The following is a 23,199-nucleotide window of genomic DNA, read 5'->3' as shown; positions in this document are numbered from 1 at the left end:
CTGACTCCCAACCTCCTACCCCATGCAGACCAGACAGGCTTTACAAGGTGCCTGACACTGCTAAGCATCTGCTTAAGTGCCCACCTGCTGATCCTGCTATATATCAGTCTCTACGGACAAAGCCTCCAAACTCCTACCTACTACCACCATTCTCCCTGCTGACAAAGACAGCAAAACTATGGAAAGGTTGGGTAAAAAGATATATACTTCAGCTACCTGGGCCTTCACAGCCACAAACTACCAGACTCACATGGCCAAGTATGCCTTGTCCCTCTTAGAATCCGCCACAAAACACCTGGCAGATATTCCAGGCTCCCCTGCCAAAGCATCACTGTCCTCTCTCCTGGCTCTCTCTTCCCAGGTCACCAGACACTCTCTCTTCCCAGGTCACCAGACACTCTCTCTTCCCAGGTCACCAGACACTCTCTCTTCCCAGGTCACCAGACACTCTCTCTTCCCAGGTCACCAGACACTCTCTCTTCCCAGGTCACCAGACACCCTCTCTTCCCAGGTCACCAGACACCCTCTCTTCCCAGGTCACCAGACACCCTCTCTTCCCAGGTCACCAGACACCCTCTATTCCCAGGTCACCAGACACCCTCTCTTCCCAGGTCACCAGACACCCTATCAAGTGTAGTTACAATGCTGCTGAATCCTCAGCCAGGTCAGCAGCATCAGCATCTGCCTTAGGCAGATACTCTTGGCTTCGCTTACAACACATGCCAGATGATTTCAGGGCAAAGCTCATCGATGCTCCCTTGGACAGTGCTGCACTTCTTGGTTCTAAATTAGCAGACCTTTTCAAATCTCTGCAGCAAAAAATGCGAAGAAATACAGGACCTTAAACATTTACTGGTTTCACCAACCCCCAAGTTTCACAGAAACTATCCAGCAAAAAGTCAGTTTATTAGGAAGCACTTCCATCCTGCTCCTCCTTCAAGGCCTCGTAAGGCCACAAGGAAACAACCCCCTCCAGCTAGAGCATCACCTCCCTCTAGCCAGAGAACTCCCTTTCAGGACAAGGCAGGTAGCATCTGACTACCTGCCACCCCTGCCTCCTCCCCCTCTGCCTTCTGTACCACTGTCTGCTCGCCTCTCTCACTGTCTGCCCTGTTTGGACCCATCTCACCTCAGACAAGTGAGTCCTGTTCCTACTTTAAAATGGTTATTTTATGTCCTGGATCTCTCCACCCATAGGGTGAGGCATACTATGACCACCTGCTCAGCAACTGCACCTCTTGCAACTGGTAGTGCAGACCTTGTTGGATCAGGGTACCATAGAGACATTCCCTCCCCCCCCAGCTGCAAAAGGGAGAGGATTCTACTCGAGGCTCTTCTGGTCCCCAGGAAGGACTGACCCTGGAGACTTATTCTGGACCTCTCCTATCTCAACCTTTTTCTAAAGGTCCCTACCTTCAAAGTGGTGACCCTGCCAGACCTTTTCTCTCATAATTCCACAAGGATTCCTGGCTACATTAGATATAAAGGATGCTTATCCCCACATCCCAATCAAACCCACCCACAGAAAATAATTGAGATTCTTGGTGGGTTCCTCTAACTTGCAGTTCTCTGCCTTGCCCTTTGGACGCTCCACCGCACCCAGAGTCTTCACCAAATGCTTTTCACCAGTGGTGGCTTACTGCAGGACAAAGGGAATACAGATATTCCCTTACCTGGACGGCATGTTGATCCAAGCTGCCAACCAAGAAACCCTTCAAGGGCACATCCACTTTGTGGTGACCCTCTTTCAATCACTGGGATTTCAGATAAACCTCCCAAAATCCCATCTTCAACCAACCCAAGACACCGTATTTTTTGGGTATAGGATCCGCTCATATCTCATGGAGGCATACCTACCCCCACCAAAAGTGAGTTCATCTCCTCCTTGTCCTTCACTCCACAGAGGTGACTGCAAGCCAGTACCTCAAACTTGTGGGCTACATGGCAGCTACCAGTCCCATGCTTCCTTCAGCAAGATTACACATGAGAAAGCTACAGTGGTTCCTTCGGTCAATCTGGAAGCAACACAACCATCTTCTGGAGCACATTGTGCCCCTACTACCCTGCCTAAACAAGGAAATACTATGGTGGTTGGCTCAGGTGAATCACAACCCAGGCCTTCCTCTCCAACCACCTCAACCCACTCAGGCCATGCACACAGACGCCTCAGACTTGGGGTGAGGAGCCACCCTTGGCCACTGAAAAGTGCAGGGCATGTGGCCAAATCACCTCAAATCAGAACACATTAATATAAGAGAGATGAGGGCAATCCTACTAACCCTCCAGGCATTTCTCCCTTTCCTACAACAGGGACCACTTCTGATATACACAGACACCACTGTACTGTGTTATATCAACAAGCAGGGAGGGGCCAAGTCCTACCTGCTCTGCAGACTAGCCCTTTTGGTTTGGGAATTGGCCACTTCACAGGGAATAACACTGTAGGCGACCTACATTCCCTCTCTCCACAACTCACAGGCAGATTATTTGAGCAGAACCAGTACAAACCACCACAAATGGATACTTCACAGAGCTGTCTTCTTGGATCTGGTCCACAGGTGGGGTATAGCTCAAATAGATCTGTTTGCCTCCACCATCAACAGGCAACTTCCTGGATTCTGCACCAGGACACCAGCACCACAGGCACTGGCAACAGATGCCTTCTCAATTTCCTGGAAGGGGAAATATCTGTATGCATTCCCCCTTCCTACTCATTCAGAAGGTTCTGCTGAAAATACAGAAGGACAGTCCAAAAATTTTGTTGGTGACTCCCTACTGGCCCAGACAGCACTGGGTTACCCTTACTCCTACATTTGTCCAGGGGCAATCCACCACAAGTTACCCCCCAGAGTGAACCTTCTCACACAGCAAAAGGGGTCACTAATTCATCCACAGTGGCAGCTTCTACACCTAACCCTGTGGCTGATGGGATTCTGATCCCCTTCAGACACCTTTACAATGAGGACATGCTCAATGTGCTGCAGGAGGCCAGGAAACCAAATACAAGAAAATCATGTCTTTCAAAGTGGAAACAATTCACTATTTGGTGTCGTAAAAGACAGCTGGACCTGCTTCTCAGTGAACCCCCTCTAGTGCTGTCCTGTTTATGTGAGCTACTACTGACTGGATTGGCTTGTTCATCCATCAAAGCCCATCTGTCTGCTATTTCTGCATGCCTGCCTCTGGCTCTCCCGTTAGCATCCAGACTCCTTCCAAACTCTTCCTTAAAGGGGTACTTCACCTCAGACCTCCCCAGGAAACCCTCTCCTGTGCCTTGGGACCTTAACTACATGCTCGAGAAGCTTGCGCTCCCATCCTTTGAGCCAGCAGATAAAGCTTCCCTAAAGCATTGTACTTGGAAAACTGTTCTGTTAGTGGCCCTAACCTCAGCCAGAAAAGTGTCTGAACTCCAAGCCCTTATGGCTATTCCTCCCTTCCTCATTTCCTACAAGGACATGGTTACCCTCAGGACAAACCCGTACTTCTTGCCAAAGGTAGTCAATGACCTGTCCCTCAATCAGGCTATACACGTACCTGTCTCTTTCCCAAACACACAAGGAGCAGTGAGAGTGCTGCTTTCCCTGGATGTACACAGACTTGGTGTTGTGCAGGTAGAATCTGATTTGTCTATCAGACAGGCTGACCCACTTTTTGTATCCTTCCACCCTAGAGCATGGGGAAGCACTGGGGAAGGCCGTGTCCAAGCAGACTATTTCTACTTGGATCCCCAAGGCCCCCACCTCCTGCTACTAATTGCATGGTAAGTCTCTGCAGGGTGCAGTTAAAGCTCATTCTACAAGAGCCATAGCCTATTCAGGTGCCTTCTTCAAGGGCCTGAATATCTCTACTATCCTGGAGGCTGCTACTTGGTTTTCGGTCCACACCTTCAAACACTACAAACGACCACATCTCTAGATCCAGGGCAGGGTTCGCCAGGGCTATCCTTCATGGATTCCTGGAGTCTGCCTCTAGACCACCACCTCAGTTTCAGTGAGCTTTGGCCCTCACTCATATGCAAAATACTGCAACATGAGAATAGAAGGACATAGAAAAGTTGTGTAAAATCTTATCATAACCATAGATGTCCTTCTTTTCCATGTTGCAGTATACCTTCTCACTCTCCTTCCCATCCTGTCAGCTAATGACTTCCCTGTCTGGATGGCAATGATATGGGATTGCCCTTACTATGACTGGCTCCGACTGTGGCCTTCTGTTCTGAGGGCTGGTGCATGCCGATGTCACCTTTATGGCCCAAGTACTCTCGGACACGTCAGACGTCTCACGCACCTTGGAGGGACTGAAAGCTTTTTGATACTGGACGTATGTATGTGCAACTAGTGGAGTAAACCCATATGCAGAATACTGCAACATGGAAGAGAAGGACATCTATGGTTATAGTAAGACTTTACACAACTTTTTTTTCTTTTTGCATACAAGTAACTGACTGATTTTTCTAACTGTGCCTACTTAATCTAGCTTCTAAGTATAGGTCTTAATGATGCGTTTTATTATTTTGTTTAACCAGGTACATGGCCTGGTCTTAAAGCTTTTTCAGCCATGATCTGGATCAGAGATGCATGAAACTTTTTACAGATACAAAAAATTAAATAGTCATGGTAACTTACTGGTTTATATGCTGTGATCTGTTTGTGACTGAAAGCAAACAGACTGACCATGTTTGAAACTGTGCAGCACCAAGTGGCTTACCAGTGTAAATAACTACAGACAGAATCCAGAGCAAGCATTTTCTAAGCTGTTGGAGGAACTACAGTAACAGGGCTTAGTTTAGATCATGTAGCTGTAAACAGTTGCATTAAACTAACTGAAGCATATTTTGTTTGATTTTTTTTTTTTGCCACAGGAACAGTTGAAGATGAAAGAACAGTCCTTAAGGAAGCTGCAGCAAGAAATGGACAGTTTAACATTCCGAAACCAGCAGCTAGCGAAAAGGGTAGAGTTACTTCAGGAGGAGTTGACAGCTATGGAAGCTAAAGGCAAGAAGAACAAGGTAGAGTAACTCCGCTTTTCAGAGTATCTCAAAAGAGTAATAGGGTAAAGCACAACTGTGTATAACTGTCTGTAAATATTCAGATATGATATGTATGTATGTGTGTGTGTAAAATATCCTTTTAAAATCATAAGTGTGTGTGTGACTTCTTTTGCGTTGCAGAGCTAGAGTCTAAAGCCTTTGGAGGTGAACATCACTGCGCTGTAGTACCAGATTTACCTGTCATTTATCCAGCAGGTCTGCAGTTGTGTAGTGCTGAGAGGTTTTTATTAGTTTCTAGCTATTTCTTGCTCTCTCTACCACTGGACTAACTATGTGTCATTCTGCTGGCTTGTCTTGCCTAATGCCTGAGTAAGATCCGTTCATCCCCCTGTAACCCAACAGGAAAGCATGGTAAATGTATAGTGTTATGCCCTAGTGGTTCTCTGTAGCTTCTCAACATTACTATTATGGAGACAACCAGTAGGTTCACTGGCAGACTAGCTGTCTTTTCCAGAGAAGCTTGTGTGTTGTCTTGAACCCTGCTTTCCCAAGGATTTCTCCTGTCTCTTCCATTGTTTAGTGGACTCCTGTTCATACCACTGGAGAAGACAAGCCGAGAACTACTTGCTCCACCTCCTGGACTTTCCTTCCACCACCTAAGGCTTTACTCAAGTGTGGGTCACCTGAGGTATGCAGACAAACACCGTTTCTTTTGCCACTTAGCTAAACAAGGTCTGTTTTTTTCTGCAAATTATCCATCTAAACTTTTCACAAAGAAATAACTTGGGTTAACAAATATCAAAAAGAATTTCTTAGCAGGACTGTAATTTAATTTTATCAACCAAAGTCACTGTTTAGTGAGGCAAGCTAGACTTATTATGCATTCTACAGTAGACTTCTCTGCTCAGCTGATTAGTCTGCTTTATGGTTAGTATCAGTTTAATCAAATTGTGATGGATACATCTCTGCACTCATTAACCAAATATCATTATACTTGTGTATACAGAAACATAATTTCTTTTGAATTAAAGAAGTTATGGTTCATGATGGAAACTATATTATCTTTAGTAATATATGAAGGTAATGTACATTCTAGATTTATATTTGATGTGTAGGGGATGTTGCTTACATCAAAGTTCAACTCAAAGATTCACACACACGCAAAAAGAAAAAAATAACTGTGCAAGCCCACTGGGTACAAATTCCCTTTACAGGGGTTGTGTGGGAGTAGTGTCCAGTTAAGTGACTTGCTCAGAATCACACAGAAGGCAACTAGAGGCTGTGTGAATCAAACCTGGGGCTACTGAAAAGTCGAGGTTTAGCGGCACGTAGTTGTAAACTTCTGAGCCAAACTGTAATGTGGAGGGACATAGATCAAAGTGATCATTTTATACTACTGACAATCTGCAACATCTGTCAGAGTTTCAAGATTTGTATTCTTAAGGATATGTTCTTAAAATTAAGTTCCTTATGCATATGTTTCCACAAAGACTAATAAACTTTCTACATTTCATTTTAGACAAAAGAATAATGCAAATACAGAATTTGTTCTGCAGAAAGTAAAATATCAAAGCATTGAGACCTAATATGACATGAGTATTGTAAGTAGAGAAGAACTTTTAGTGTCTTCAGTTTAAATACCAGAAGAAAGCTTTAAAGCAGCCTGATTAATGTATTGGACTGAAAAGATGGAGACCCAGATTTGAATTCCCTTTGATCATGCTAACATATTGTGTGGCCCTGATTAATTCACTTGCTGTTTTTCCATGTTTCCATTGTAAAAGGAATTTGAATGCTTCACTAAGACTGCCTGGTTGGCAAAAGCAATGTAAAACGTAAGGAAATGTAATAAAATTTGTAGGTACTTAATAGACTGTTGATCTGCAACCATCTTAAATTTTTTGCCGTTATATTCTGTGTACAAATAACCCAGAGGTGGGGAGAACAAGGATATTTTGGTATATTTACATGATGTTCTTCGTCTCCCATTGCTGCAGTCCTTACTATTGGGTATAGTCCGCATCCAGTCGGCCCGAATACCAGAGTATAAGGCTGACGTCGGTCAGGGCGCATTAGACTGACGTCAGTACGTCAGGGTACTAATGCGCATGACCGGCGTCATATCCTCAGTCTTTTTTGCCGCGTGGTCCGATGCAGAAGCAGTTTTGCGAGTGCAGGTTGGCGTTCTGAAATCTTTCCGAAACCGGAGTTTCAGACCGAAACAGAGTTGGCTAAGTACCCCGTTGGGGAACATTTTGTTTTTCTTGCCTCAGTATTTTACCGGATGTCAGAAAAGTGAATAACTGTATTTCTTGTGGGAAACAGATACCTCATAGGGATTACCATACCTTGTGTATACCTTGTTTAGGGCCTGAGCACGACGTTGTTGGTTGCCGCTCTTGTGCTAGGTTTAACAAACGCACTATTAAGAGGAGGTTAGACTGTGCCAGGTTAGTGTTTGGGAAGCGTTGCAATTATAAAATGCCGCCGGATGCTCCGGCGCCCGCCGATCAAGAAGCGCAAGGACAAAACAGCGAAGCCTAGGGTTGATGAACCGGCAGTCCCGGACGTCGGTTCTTTAGGTGGCTCAGTGGAGCCAGAGGTTTTGCCAGGAGTTTCCATAGAGTCCCAGGCAGAAACTTTACTGTTACAGGATGTGCCCTCTCAGGAGGTAGGCCAGGCTGAGGGGGCTTCTCAGGTGACTGTTCTTCCCTCTCTTCCCAAGGTAGTTAGGGCCTCTCCTTCTGTTGCCAAAACTTCTTTGAGAGGTAGGCCTAGTTTTGCTTCAGTGGGGGCTTCTCCTAGCATTTCAGGTTCTGTACCTAAGAAACATATGCTTAAAATGGCAGAAGATTTGATTACTATGATTAGAGGTTCTATGCCCCCGCCTGATAAGAGGCCTAGGGTGGAACCAGACTTTGATAGTTTTGAACGGTGTTCAGAGGCTTCAGGGTCTTCTGCGGAAGACTTGCAGGAGTATCCTACTTATTCTGATTCTGATATGGATGATTCCACTCCTACAGCTACTCCTCCTGAGGATTTCTCATTTTCAGAAACTCTGCATTCCATGAGGGAGCACTTTAAATGGGAAGGCCAGGATTACTCTGATTCCAGGAAAAGGCTTCGGGAATTCTTGTTTTTACCCCAGCATAGGCCCTTGGCTATTCCTCCTGTGTTGAATGTGGTGGAAGATGTTTTTGCAGAGGCTTCCCTGAACCCTGACTCTTTGCCTCCTGCTCCTGTTAAGCCGGATAGGTATTATAGGGTGCCCGAAGCTCATAAGTATTTGTTTAAGAGTCCTAGGGCGGACCCAGAAACTATTTCTCAAGGCCCTAAAGGTGTTAAAGCTTCTGTGGTTAAAAATCCTGTTCCCACTGATAAAGAGGCAAGGGCTTTGGATAGGTGGGGAAAGAAAGTGTATACTTCTTCCACTCTAGCCATGAGGGCATTGAATTGTCAGTTTCACATGCTAAAATATCAGAATTACCTCCTTTCACAATTGAAATCTAAGGTGGATGCTTTGGCGGGAGGTATTGAGTGTAAAGAGTTGCTGGATTTGGTTCATGTGTCTGAACAAGTGGGTAAGCATTCTTTGCAATGTGGTTTTGATGCTGTACAGGCCTCCTCGAGGGTGGCCGCTACTAGTTCTGTTCTTTGCAGGCATGCCTGGTTGAAGGATCAGAATTTAGCTGAGCATGTTAAGACACGGATTTTGGATGCTCCTTTACAGTCTGATGTGTTGTTTGGATCACCTGTGGAAGCAGTTTTAAAGAAAATGGAGGACAAAGCTAAGTCTATGCAAACTGTTAAAGATTTTTTGCAGGTGCAGCCACCGAAGTTTAGTAGAAATTGGCCTGCTAAGGGGTGGACATATCCTGCTTATGATTCCCAGTCTAGGGGTAGGTCTAGACGTGGTAGGGGCAGGGCTCAAGGTTCTTTTAGGCCTAGAACAGGAGTTCACCTGCTCAGACTTCTGGTGAGGGCAGGGGTCAGTCCTTTCGTAAACAGACCCAATGACCTGTCTTTTCCGCTGCCAGTAGATTCTCGCCTGGCAGCTCCTTTGGGAGGAAGACTGTCTCTTTTCAAAGAAAATTGGGATTTAATTACTCAAGACAAATGGGTGTTGGATGTCATTCACCACGGTTACAGATTTTATTTCCATACAATGCCCCTTTCAAAGGCATGCCAGACGTTCCTCCTCCACAAAGAAAAGAGGCTCACAAGCAAGTTTCTCAATTACTCCAGATAGGGGCCATTCAGCCAGTCCCTGTATCAGAAAGGGGCCTAGGATTTTATTCTCGCCTGTTCCTAGTACCAAAGAAAGGGAACACGTGGAGACCAATTTTGGATTTATCTCTCCTCAACACTTATCTGGACATTCCCAAGTTCAAGATGTTGACGTTACAACAGCTTTTACCTCTGCTGGGCAAAGATCACTGGATGGTAACTCTAGATCTCAAGGAAGCTTACCTTCATGTGCCTATAAGGCTAAGTTGCAGGAAGTATCTGCGGTTTCGAGCTGGAAATTCTCATTATCAGTTCTCTGCATTGCCCTTTGGCTTATCTACTGCGCCCAGAATATTCACAAAGGTTCTGGCTCCAGTGATTGCTTACTTCAGGCTTCAAGGAATTCAAATCTATCCTTACTTGGACGACTGCCTGCTTCTGGCTCAAGAAAAGGAAGACCTTGTACAGCATCTGGAACATGTTATAGCAGTGCTAAGATGCCTAGGGTATTCTGTGAACGAAATAAAGTCCAGTCTAGTACCCTCTCAAGACATATGCTTTCTGGATGTGAGACTGAATACAGCAGCCCAGATGGCCTTTTTAACCCCGGACAAACAACAGAGTCTATCACTTTACTTCCATCAACTATCTCATCAGTCCGTGCTGACTGCAAGGACAGTCCTTCAAGCATTAGGGTTCATGGCATCTTGTATTCTGGTGCTTCCCAATGCCAAACTGCATATGAGGAAGCTACAATGGTATCTCAAAAATGTATGGACACAGCACTGCCAGGATTTGGACACTGTCATTCTAATAATACCTTGCCTTCAAAAAGAATTTTTGTGGTGGGCTCAGGAATGTCACCTAAACAAGGGACTCTCTGTGACCCGGCCAGAGGCGAGTCAGATTTTAACGACAGATGCCTCGGACATTGCTTGGGGAGCTCATCTAAATGGAAAGTGGATACAAGACAGGTGGCCTGCCAGACTACTGCATCTACATATCAACATGAAGGAGATGTTAGCAGTCCAGTTTGCATTAATGGCTTTCAAGGAGTTACTTCTTCCAGGGCAGGTGTTGATTCTAACAGACAACACAACTGTCATGTGGTACATCAACAAGCAAGGGGGAACACATTCTTATCCTCTATGCAGGCAAGCAATGATTTTATGGGAGACTGCGCTAAGCTTGCAACTAACTCTTCAGGCAAGGTTTCTGCCAGGAGCACAGAACTCCTTAGCAGATGTGTTAAGCAGACAAATCATGGATCCCCACGAGTGGAAACTGGATCTTCATGTATTTCAAAAATTGACAGTGTCATGGGGAACTCCAGACATAGATCTGTTCGCTTCTCCACTAAACCACCAGCTGCCACAGTATTGCACAAAGGGGTTTCATCACACAGCTTGGAAAGTGGATGCTCTGTCTTTCAGTTGGAAAAACCTTCATGTATATGCCTTTCCTCCTCTACCTCTTCTTCCAAAGGTACTATTAAAGGTCAGACAAGACAGGCCAAGGATGATTTTGATAGCTCCAGATTGGCCTCGCAACACTGGTACCCACTCCTCCGAGTCTGGTAAGGAAGCCTCCATGGCCTTTGCCTCTGATTCCTCATCTGTTATCTCAGCAGGATGGTCATCTGCTCAATGTCAAGCTTCACTCTCTTCATCTAACAGCCTGGCATATTCTGTATTGAAGCACAGCAGGTCTCAACTTCCTCAACAAGTTTTAAATGTGATTATGGAAGCTAGAAGACCTAGTACAAGGAAAGTGTACGCAGAAAAATGGAAGAGATTTTTATTTTGGAGTACAGCAAAGAATTTGCAGGTTTCTGAGCCTAATTTGAGTGCGGCTCTTCAATACCTTACTGGGTTATTGGACAAAGGTTTGTCCTTCTCTTCTATTAAGATTCATGCTGCAGCAATTTCGGCTCACTATGATTGTGACCCACCATTGTTTTCGCATCCTTTGTTCAAGCAGTTTCTTAGAGGGCAAAGAATATAAGGCCCCCACGAGAGCTCCTACTCCTGCTTGGGATCTCAATTTTGTGTTGGAAAAACTTACTCTACAACCTTTTGAGCCTGCGGCTACTGCTGAATTGAAATACTTGTCATGGAAGACTGCTTTTCTGTTGGCTATTACTTCTGCAAGAAGGGTGTCTGAGTTGCAGGCCCTTATGGCAGTAGAGCCATTTTTGATTTTCCATAAGGATAGGGTATCATTACGTACTAATCCTTCCTTTATGCCTAAGGTGGTTTCTAGTGTGGCTTTAAACCAAACTATTCATTTGCCTACGTTTTATGCAGACCCCCAAAATAAAGGGGAAATGATTTTGCACACTTTAGATGTACACAGGCAATTGCGTTATTATTATTTAAGCAGGACTAAGGATTTTAGGCAGTCTCAGCAGTTGTTTGTTTCTTTTGCTTTGAGTTCACAGGGCAAGCCTGTGTCAAAACAAACTATTTCTAGGTGGATTGGCTTTTGCATTGCATTTTGTTATTCCCATCATGGCAAGGAGATTCCAGCTGGGATTAGGCCTCATTCCACTAGGGCTACTGCCACTTCAACAGCATTTCTAAGGGGGGTGGCAACTAAGGATATTTTGGAAGCAGCTACTTGGAGTTCAGTGCATACTTTCTCTAAGCATTATCACCTTCCTATCTACTCTAAGTCTAGGGCTGGTTTTGCCACAGCTGTTTTGCAAGGCATGTTGTCAGCTCCTACTTCTTTATGATTTGCCAGCCTCCCTTACCTCTGCTTTGGGATTCTACCCAATAGTAAGGACTGCAGCAATGGGAGACGAAGAACATAGTACAGTTTTGTACCTACCATAAATGTAGATGTTCGAGGATTCCATTGCTGCAGTCCTATTTACCCTCCCTCCTTCCCCTCTGTGTTTAGGGGTGGTTGTGTAGGTGAGTTTACATGCTTATATTTTTGTACATGTTTTTGGTGCAGGTATTTTGGGCCTTGTCTTTTTAGGGTCTTCTGACATCTGGGGCAAGAAAAGACTGAGGATATGACGCCGGTCATGCGCATTAGTACCCTGACGTACTGACGTCAGTCTAATGCGCCCTGACCGACGTCAGCCTTATACTCTGGTATTCGGGCCGACTGGATGCGGACTATACCCAATAGTAAGGACTGCAGCAATGGAATCCTCGAACATCTACATTTATGGTAGGTACAAAACTGTACTTTACCCCTATCCATGATGGACACTTGTCACTAAGCTGGAGGTGAGTTTTTGGTTTCCAGTCCATTTATCGAAGTTACGTTTGAATAGAGTAAGAGAAGTACTTTGCTGTGTGGAGTGGTAGAGTGTTCCATAGAAGAGGTATTCTCTGTGATACATATCTGTCCCTATAGCATGTTCTGTTTGTGTTACAAAAAAGAATGAGACTCCTTGAGTGGCTATTTGTGGACCCATTGGACATGTGAGTATGTAATAGGTCTGACATGATAGGTTCTGTTTAGGCTTCATAAGCAAGGGAGAGGTTGTCTTTTAGTAGCATGAATGATGCTGAGAAGAGGGACAAAGCCTTGAGACAGTCTGCATAGTTTTTGTGATTTAGGCACTTGATTTTATTTATTTATTTATTTTTAATGAGAGGAATCCAGCCACTGAGGATGCACAAGCCAGTGCATTTCTTTGTGCCAGTCCCAAGCCCGGATAAATGGGGAGGGTTGCGTCAGGAAGGGCATCCGGTGTAAAATTTTGCCAAATCATGCATGCAGACAATAGTACAGAAATACATACCGGATCGGTCGAGGCCCGGGTTAACAATGACCACCACCAGTACTGTTGGCCAACAGGGTGCTGGCAGAAATTGGGCTACTGTTGGCTGAAGGAGGAGAAGAGGGGGAAGGCATGCCCGAAGGCAGGTAAAGGCTAGGACTGTGATAGTGAGGGTCAGAACTTTGAATGTTGGCAGTATGTCTGGTATAGGGAGAGAGCTAGCTGATATGATGGACCGAAGGAAGGTTGGTATATTGTGTGTGCAAGAGACCAGATGGAAGGGGAGCAAGGCTAGGTGTATCGGAGGTGGTTTCAAATTGTTTTATCATGGTGTGGATTGGAGGAGAAATGGTGTGGGCATTATCCTGAAGGAACAGTATGCTAAGAGTGTTTTGGAGGTGAAAAGAGTGTTGGATAGAGTGATGTTTATGAAGCTGGAAATTGATGGTGTAATGCTGAATGTTGTTAGTGCATATGCTCCACAAGTTGGGTGTGTGATGGATGAGAAAGAAAAATTGGTCATGACTGTACCCAAGGGTGAGCGACTGGTGATTGGAGCAGATTTCAATGGGCATGTTGGTGATGGGAACAGAGGGGATGAGGAAGTGATGGGTAGGTATGGTGTTAAGCAAAGGAATGCAGAAGGTCAGATGGTAGTGGATTTTGTGAAAAGGATGGACATGGCTGTGATGAATACGTATTTTAACAAGAGGGAGGGAGCATAGGGTGACATATAAGAGTGGAGGAAGATGCACACAGGTGGATTATATCTTATGTAAAATGGCCAGTCTGAAGGAGATTGGAGACTGTAAAGTGGTGGCAGGGGAAAGTGTAGTTAGGCAGCATAGGATGGTGGTTTGTAGGATGACATTGGTGATCAAGAAGAGGAGGATGAGTGTGAGGGCAGCACCAAGGATCAAATGGTGGAAATTGAAAAAGGGTAAGTGTGAGGTGATGTTCAGGGAAGAGTTAAGACAGGCACTGGGTGGCAGTGAAGAATTACAGAATAGCTGGTTAACTACAGCAGAGCTAGTAAGAGAGATGGCTAGAAAGGTGCTTGGTGTGACATCTGGAAAGAGGAAGGAGGACAAGGAGACCTGGTGGTGGAATGAAGAAGTACATGAGAGTATACAGAGAAAGAGGTTGGCAAAGAAGTGGGATTGTCAAAGAGATGAAGAAAGTAGACAAGAGTATAAGGAGATGAGGTGCATGGCAAAGAGAGGTGGCGAAGGCTAAGGATAAGGCATATGAAGAGTTGTATAAAAGGTTGGACACTAAGGAGGGAGAAAAGGACCTGTACCGATTGGCTGGACAGAGGGACTGAGCTAGTAAAGATGTGTAGCAGGTAAGGGTGATAAAGAATAATGAGGGAGATGTACTCACAAGCGAGGAGAGTATGTTGAGCAGATGGCAAGAGTATTCTGAGGGGTTGATGAATGAAGAGAATGAGAGGGAGAGAAGGTTGGATGATGTGCAGATAGTGAATCATGAAGTGCAGTGGATTAGCAAGGAGGAAGTAAGGATAGTTATGAAGAGGATGAAGAATGGAAAGGCTGTTGGTCCAGATGACATACCTGTAGAAGCATGGAGGTGTTTAGGTGAAATGGCAGTGGAGTTTTTAACTAGATTGTTTAATGAAATTTTGGAAAGTGAGAGGATGCCTGAGGAGTGGAGAAAAAGTGTTTTGGTACCGATTTTTAAGAATAAGGGTGATGTGCACAGCTGTCGTAACTACAGAAGGATTAAATTGAGCCGTCACAGCATGAAGTTATGGGAAAGAATAGTGGAAGCTAGGTTAAGAAGGGAGGTGATGATTAGTAATCAGCAGTATGATTTCATGCCAGGAAAGAGCACTACAGATGCAGTGTTTGCTCTGAGTGTGTTGATGGAGAAGTACAGAGAAGGTCAGAAGGAGTTGCATTGTGTCTTTGTGGATTTAGAGAAAGCATATCACAGGGTGCCTAGAGAGGGGTTGTGGTATTGTATGAGGAAGTTGGGAGAAGTATGTAAGAATGGTACAGGATATGTACGAGGGTAGTGTGACAGTGGTGAGGTCTGCGGTGGGAGTGACGGATGCGTTTAAGATGGAGGTGGGATTACATCAAGGATCAGCTCTGAGCCCTTTCTTATTTGCAATGGTGATGGACAGGTTGACAGATGAGATCAGACAGTAGTCCCCATGGACTATGATGTTTGCAGATGACATTGTGATCTGTAGTGAGAGTAGGGAACAGGTGGAGGAGACCCTGGAGAGGTGGAGATATGCTCTAGAGAGAAGAGGAATGAAGGTCAGCAGGACTAAGACAGAATATATGTGTGTGAATGAGAGGGAGGATAGAGGAATGGTGAGGATGCAGGGAGTAGAAGTGGTGAAGGTGGATGAGTTTAAGTACTTGGGATCAACAGTTCAGAGTAATGGTGAGTGTGGAAGTGAGGTGAAGAAGAGAGTACAGGCAGGATGGAGTGGGTGGAGAAGAGTGTCAGGAGTGATTTGTGACAGACGAGTACCAGTAAGAGTGAAAGGGAAGGTTCTACAAGAGGTTAGTGAGACCAGCTATGTTATATGGGTTGGAGACAGTGGCATTGACAAAAAGGCAGGAGTCAGAGCTTGACGTGGCAGAGTTGAAGATGTTAAGATTTGCACTGGATGTGACAAGGATTGACAGGATTAGGAATATGTATATTAGATGGTCAGCCCAAGTTGGAAGGTTTGGAGACAAAGCCAGAGAGGCAAGATTACGCTGGTTTGGACATGTGTGAGGAGGGATGCAGAGTATTGGGGAAAAAAGATGCTAAGGATGAAGCTGCCAGGTAACAGGAAAAGAGGAAGGCCTAAGATAAGGTTTATGGATGTGGTGAGAGAGGACATGCAGGTGGTTGGTGTGACAGAGCAAGATGCAGAGGACAGGAAGAAATGGAAACAGTTGATCTGCTGTGGCGACCCCTAACGGGAGCAGCTGAAAGAAGAAGAAGATTTTTAATGAGAAGGTTTATGGTCATTGCAGTTGTGACAGGTGCATAATGAATGGCACATTATATTCAGTTAACTGGTCTGATGGAAGCAGAGTACAGTGGAAGGAGAACATCTTCAGTCCTGGATGTCACACCTTTGGATATAAGCTGTGAGATGAAAAAGAACTTCCTTAAAATAGTGGATACATGGTAATCAAAGGACAGGTTTTTTGTCGACATAGGGTTCCCAGATCCCTAACTGTTGAACCAACTTTCAGGGATGTGTTGCCAATGTGATAACTATAAGGGACGTCATGCTTGCTGAAGGATATGATTAAACATTTTTTGACATTTAGGTTTAATCCATGGTTTTGACACCAGGTATGTGCTTGTGAAAGCCCCCTTGAGGATTTTGGTGTCCTCTGGGGGAGTTTATGATGGCACCAAGTCTACAGTCGTCTGCAGACTTGATCAGCCATAAACCCTTAACATTTGCTTTGACCTCTGAGAAGTAAATGGCAGAGGAGTGGTCCTACAGCTGAACCCTATGGTACATGACTAGTGATCGGTCTTTTGAAAGCAGTAGAACTCCCCATCCTAATTTCCTGGTTTCTGTCTGTGAGCCAGTTTGCTGTTAGTTTACATTTGGTGGGAGTCTATCATACCTGAGTGTGGAATAGTGCTGAATGCCTTTGTGAGGTCTAAATATGTGCTGTGTACTGATAAGCCTCTAGCCATTGCCCAACTAACTTTCTTTAAGAGGTTATTCAGGTTAAGTAGGCAGGGTTTGCCCTTACCAAATCTGAACTGGTTTGAGTTGAGAGTTTTTAGGATACTTATGTCCTTATTAATTGCAAAATGATCCAATCCATAGTCTTACAGATGAGGCTCCTCAGGCTTTTGGGTCTATAATTATTCAGGTCTGTTGATGTGCCACTTTTTTGCTGGAGGATGACTATTGTGGCCTCCCATTCATCCAGCACAAAGCTGTTTGGAGGCTGATATTGAACAACCTCTGTAAGGAGTATGACCATCATTATTTCATGATCAGCCCATAAATGTGGTCTACTTGGCCTTGAGTAGCACCTTGAGGACTTGCTTATGGGAGATTTGGGAGAGGGCTTGGATGCAAGTATGTGGTCGGTGAGTATGGGGGGAGTGGAGTTTTTTAACTAAATTTGTCTGCTAGTAGATAAGCTATGTCCTTTCTGTCTGAGTATATGATATCCTTTACTGTTAGTTCTACTCAGTGCTGGGCATTGTTTCTAGATTTATGTCACAGTTAAAGAAGGCATTGTAGTTGTCCTTCACCTGAGTGGTTGCTTTTACATCATTTCTGGCTTTAGTTATTTGATCAGTGCCCAAAGTTCCTTGTTAAGTTTAGCAAGCACATTAATTGCATTTTGAGAGTTACATTTAAGTTAGTTTATTGAGCAGACTGTGGATATAATGGTTTCCATGTAATTTTAAATCTGTCCTTGGGCAATCCGTATTTCTTTTTTTTATATCTCCGTAATGGAGTAAATTACTGAATGATGCTTAACTGGGCCCACAGGCCTCCATGGCCAAACAACATAAATCCATGTGCGCCTGTAGGAAAATGACTATTTGCTCTGAGAAGTTGCCCATTCTGTTGCACTGCTTGGCCACAACCTGTAGGCCACTATATTGGTACCTGTAGAAGTTGCAAATATGTAAATACCACAAATTCTCTCACACCGGAGTCTGATAGTAATGCTTATTGTTCATCAAGTGTTACCTTGCATTTGTCACCAACTTTCTCCCACACAGGTGTAGCACCACTTTATTCAAGTTCACTCAGTATCTACAAGAAATACAGTGACATTTTCAGTGTACATGTTTTTTTTTATCCACCCAAATTGTTTGCAATACATTACGTCATGCATAATTATGTGATGGTGCTCATCTTGCCTTGCAAAACTACTTGTAAATGAGTGTCTTAACTTATGAATTACAGCTGTACCTTTGAAATTTCCTTTTCCCCAAACTGATCATAAAACATTGCATTGTAGATGCTGCATAAGTGTGCTGTCCTGAAGTCTGGTTATAGAACAGCAGTTTGGGTGCTACAATTTTTTTTGTCCTTCCTCTATGGATAAGTACTGTGCTGTGAATCTGCAGACTGTCAGAAGCCTTGCCAAAAAAAAAAAAAAAAATGTTCAAAAGTTACTTTCAGGCTCAAGGAGGGCAAGAAAGGATAGACCATTGAAGTACCACTTGTTTTGTCTAGGAATAGAAGGTCAATCAAAGAAGACTGGACCTTTCAGGACTTGAAAAGGTTACACACAGATCTCCATGGAGGAGTTGGTAAAGCAAAAGGATTACAAGTCTATCTTGATAACTAAGATTTTTTTAGGCCACTGAAATTTTTAGTTATAAATCTCTTAAGTCTCCAAAGATGAGTGATATGCTTAAAAATGCATGCTGTAAAGAGCATTATATTCATTTAGTGGGTCGGATGAGATATGAATAAAGGGGAATGAAGACGACTTTGGATCTAGCAGAGACAGCTTTGGAAATTAGCTTAGCCAGATAGAAAGCTTAGTTAGCTTTCCAAACTACTTAGGAGGCCTGATGGTCAAACGATAAAGTTACCAGCAAGAGTGCTTAGATCCCTTATGAACATGTCTGGTTAGAGGGGTGTGACACCTATATGGCATGTAAAAATATTTGTTTACCAAAATGAACGATGCTGCATTTTTTGACATTTAATTTAAGGCCATTGTCCTTGCACCAGTCGTTAACATGGTCTGACACATGTTAGAGCAATTATGAATCAGTGGAAGATCAAATAAAAATATCTAATTTACAGTCATCTGTGCCAGGGGTGTGGGCTTGAAGGTCTGAGAAATGGATGTCAAATAGGAGAGGGCCAAACACCAAGCCCTGTGGTTTGCCATTGGTAAGTTTTTTTGCTTTCAGAAGTGGCACCTGCTATTCTAACCACATGAGTTCTGTCAAACCTCAACACCAGAAAAGGATTCATTTTCAGAATTACAAGTCTGTCCGATAATATCTCCATGAGGAATTGTGTCAAAGGTCTTGACCAGGTCCGCATATGCTATATGTACTGTATAACCATTGTCCACTGCTTCAGTTACCTTTTCAAAGAAATTAATAAGGTTAAAAAGGCAGGACCTTATTTGGCAAAGCTGACTGGGGAGTGTCCAGAATTAAGAGATTTTCAGTGTCCAGATTAATGAGGTCTGAGATAATATACTCTATAGCTTTACATATGAGGCTAGTGAGACACAGTTGTACAGTTAAAAGGGTCTGTGATTGGGCCACCCTGCTGTAATGGCATTACAGCGGCTGTCAGCCAAGCTTCACGAATGTAACCAGTGGAGAGGCTTAGGTTGAAGTGGTTAGGCAGAGGCTCATATAGGCTATATTTGGCACTAATAATCAGGCAGTGTGGTATATGGTAAGGATGCATGGACCAGGTGTTCTTGGCTTTTGAGAGGGGTGAGGCAACATGTTCCTTAGTAATTTAAGGAGGAAGAGGAGATTGTGAAATCTGTGAGATAGCTGTAGTTTTATTCTTCTTCTTCTTCTTCTTCTTCTTCTTCTTTTGGCTTTTCCCGGTTAGGGGTCACCACAGCAGATCACCTGTCTGCTCATGATTGGCAGTGGAGTTTTACGGTGTCAAGTTGCCAGCCTGGTGCCCAACCTTCCACAGAAGGCACGCACACACACACTCACTCACGCCTAGGGCTAATTTGGAGTATCCAGTCCACCTACAGCATGCCTTTGGGATGTGGGAGGAACGGAGCACCTGGAGGAAACCCACATGACCACAGGGAGGACATGCAGACTCCACACAGAAAGCACCCCAGCTGAGATTCAAACCAGAGAACCTCTTGCTTTGAGGTGGCAAAGCTAGCTGCTGCACCACCGCGGCCGCCCAGATAGCTATAGTTGTATATGGTGTAAAATTTGCATTAAATTTGTCAGCTATGATATTAGGTATTTCCATTAGGTAAGTGTGAGCAGTATTATTGTGGACTAGCTCCAAACATTGCTGACTATTAGTTCGCAACCTGAGTTTGTTAAAGAAAGTTGCTTTTTGTTTGTTTTCATTTTCCTGATGGTTCCCATAGGCTGTTTTACTACTTTGCTTAAGATTACTCTTAAGGTCAGTAAAACTTGAAACAGTTAAACAATTTATTTCTGTTGTTTACATATTTATGTATGAGTATTTTACCATAGAAATTTTTTTTTAAATTCATTTGTATTTGGTGTGAATAAGGATTTCCTTATCAGTACCGCTATTTAAGTGTGAGTAGATATCAGAAACATAGACAACAACTTTAACAATGGGATACTTTGCAGGAGGAGAACAGTGACTCTTATTTATGTAATCAAGTAACTGAAGAAGGTTTGTTTTTGAGAAGTTATACTTATGAAAAAGTACTACAATTTTTAAAGGAGAAGCTCATAAATGTATGGTCTGATTTAATAAGTCAGGGTAATACATATGGAGATGTGCATGAAGTGGCTGTATTTGTGGGGACTAGATGTTTAACTATTTGTAAAAGAGAGTTAGCATTTATCATGCCAAGGAAGTTTTTGGTATGCTGACCATTGCCAGTGTAGGTGAACCAGATTACTGATCGATAGTAGAAGTCCACCAGTATAAAGTGTTTGGTTTAATGAGGATTTCATTTAATATGTTAAGATGGCTATTGTGTTCAGAAGAAGACATATAGGGTGTTCTTTAACTAGCTACAAAGTGTTAGTCTTGTTTATGGTGATATGGACACCTAGGAGTTCAGATGTAGTATCCTGAGGAATCTGTCATAAGGTGATGATATTCTTGACAAAAATACTGATACTTGTACACAATTCCTAGTATAAAGATGTATGATGCTATGATAAGCAGTATACCCAGGAACAGTGTGTGCTTTCAGTTTTATGAAACCATGTCTCTATAACTACTCGTTTATAAATGTGTACAAGTTGCAGGAGAACCTCAAGTTTGGGCGTTTTGTTGTTGCTACTCCTGGCATTGAGTATTTCCACGTTTTAATGTGTTCAAAAATTAGAATTTGCTAGGTTGGAACATCCATCACGTCGACTCTGCTTAAAAAAAAAAGGCTTCAGGAGTATAATCAGTAGAGAGAGGCTTAGATTGAAGAGGTTAAGTAGGGTTTCATACGAGCCATATTTGGCACTCAAGTGCTCTGTGCTACATATGCATATGTGTTGTGCTTACTGAATGAGTTCTGAGGTGAAAAGGTAGCCTCCAAGTCAAATCAATATTTACACTTCTCACTTACTGAGTCATTGTGAGGCAGCAATAAAGAGATTTTGGTAAGTGTGAGGCAATTACTTCACTGCCTCAAATTACCTAGTGCTATTAGACTGGCTACAGAAGAGCAAACCTTGCCTTAGATTCTGTATTGGCCAGTGTAGATGAAAGGGTATAATAAAGAAATGTAAGTTAATAACATACTTTTTGTCTAATAATTAAAGGAATAATTGACTGGACTAGAAAAAAATTGTTAAAATGGGATATTGTGATTCACAAATACAAAAAAATAAAAAATAAGGCAGTGGTCAACAAGTGGCAGATTTAAATCTAACCGCTTTACCCCGTAGGCTAATGTGATCTCAGCCTAACTAGTAAAAACAATGAGCAGCAGATAGACTAACCCAGTGGATCTGGGTGTAATAACTGTAACTACATGAGAAGTTTCAAATCGGAACGCAAAAAACCTTTTGCAAGAGAAGAACAAACTGTTCCTGGAAAAGCAGGAAGGCCTGTCGGCCATTCTTTTTCCAAGGTGACAGACGCTTTCCCCCAGAATGACACCAGCTGTGTAGCCAATTTTTACAGCAAATTGTCTTGTCTTTGAATCTTGGTGGTATTCTGGGTGATGGCAAAATACCACTCAGGACTACCACTCAGGACCAGTCCCTTTCCTTCCTCAGACACGTGCATAGCAAGCTCAATCATATCTTTCTGCATGTCCCTTTGGGTGCAGTGCCTCAGATAATTCACCGCCCAAGTGGTCCACTATCTGGTCTTAACCATATTGATCAGGAGGAAGGAGGGACCTAAGAGCCTTTGTTTATATCCATGGATTATGGATTTAGAAAATAGCTTTACTGAATTCTTATTCAGCCTGTTGAGTGTGGTATCTGTATGCCTGACAACATAGTCAACTAAACATTTCTGTGGTGAGATGCTGTCTTAGGCCATAAGGGCTTAGTCTGCACCCTTGTGACTCTTAGGGATATGTATACTGGTTGTGGGTGTTGAGGATGAAAGAGTGCATTGCTGTGTGAACTAATGTCTGCTGAGGTTTCTTAGTCTTTAGCCTAGAAGGCTTTGGTAGCATTCTGTTAAACTCTGTATAACTCTGTTTAATGGAAGTGCTCCGTGCTGTGTGTTATTGCCTATGTGCATTGTGCTAACTGAGTGAATGAGTTCTAAGGTGAAGAAGGTGGCCTTCACATTAAATAAATACGTGTACTTGTCACATAATGAATCATAGTAAAGTTGCAATAAACAGTTTTGCAAGTATGAGGTAGTGGCATAAGGCTGGCTACAGAAGGGGCAAAAGCTAACCAAGATTCTTTGTTGGTCAGTGCAAATGAACAGGTATAACAAAAGAGGAGTTGTTAATTTATTTTACATTTGTTTACCGGGAATGTCCGACTGGACACAGGTTCTTTTTCAGCAGAGGCTCAGAGAGAAAAGCTCTAATATTACAATACAAAAGTTACAGAAGTTGACAAATGTGTGAGAAATATTTCAAGCCTTCACAAAAAACAATTACATAATGATAGGCAGTACAGTTCTCTTGATAAAAATATTTACATAATATATACAGTTGAATGAGAGAGGGTCAAGAGTTTTGACAGATGAGGTCAAATATTGGAGTAGGATCACTTAAAGAGAGTTGAAATAAGGCCTAACCAGGACAGTTGCAAGAGCAAAGCCAGGTGTCTGTCAAGTGAGATTTAAGGATTTTTTTAAATTGTAGAATAGAGAAGTTGGAAGTTATAGGGGTTGGTAATTTATTCCATATTTTAGTAATGAAATTTGAAAAGCGTGATTCCCCAGCTGAGTTGTTAACTTTGGTGATGGCTAGAAGGAGTTTGTTACTGGAATGTAGTGTTCTGGAAGCGTTGTATTGTTGTATAAGATTTTGTAGAGCAGGGCTTTTATCTGGATGATGCAGTATTTTGTGGGCAGATGTTAACTGGTTAAAATGAAGCATTCGGGGAAGTGTTAGCCATTTTAGCTGTTTGGGGGAGG

General features: G+C 43.3%; 1 protein-coding gene across 3 annotated transcripts in view; it reads left to right on the top strand.

Annotated features, from left to right (window-relative positions):
• The window catches only part of PPP1R21 (protein phosphatase 1 regulatory subunit 21), a 1,169,673-nt gene that overhangs the window by 94,961 nt on the left and 1,051,513 nt on the right, over positions 1-23,199 (top strand). For all 3 annotated transcript variants that reach the window (XM_044055342.1, XM_044055334.1, XM_044055351.1), the window contains exon 3: positions 4,862-5,008. In XM_044055342.1, coding sequence (XP_043911277.1) covers positions 4,862-5,008 — 147 coding nt within the window. The remainder of the gene's footprint in view (positions 1-4,861; positions 5,009-23,199) is intronic.

Source organism: Protopterus annectens, chromosome 1.part2 (assembly GCF_019279795.1).
Source record: "Protopterus annectens isolate FY-2018-M chromosome 1.part2, PAN1.0, whole genome shotgun sequence".
NCBI classification, from domain to species: Eukaryota; Metazoa; Chordata; order Ceratodontiformes; family Protopteridae; genus Protopterus; species Protopterus annectens.
This window is presented reverse-complemented; position numbering and strand designations above follow the sequence as displayed.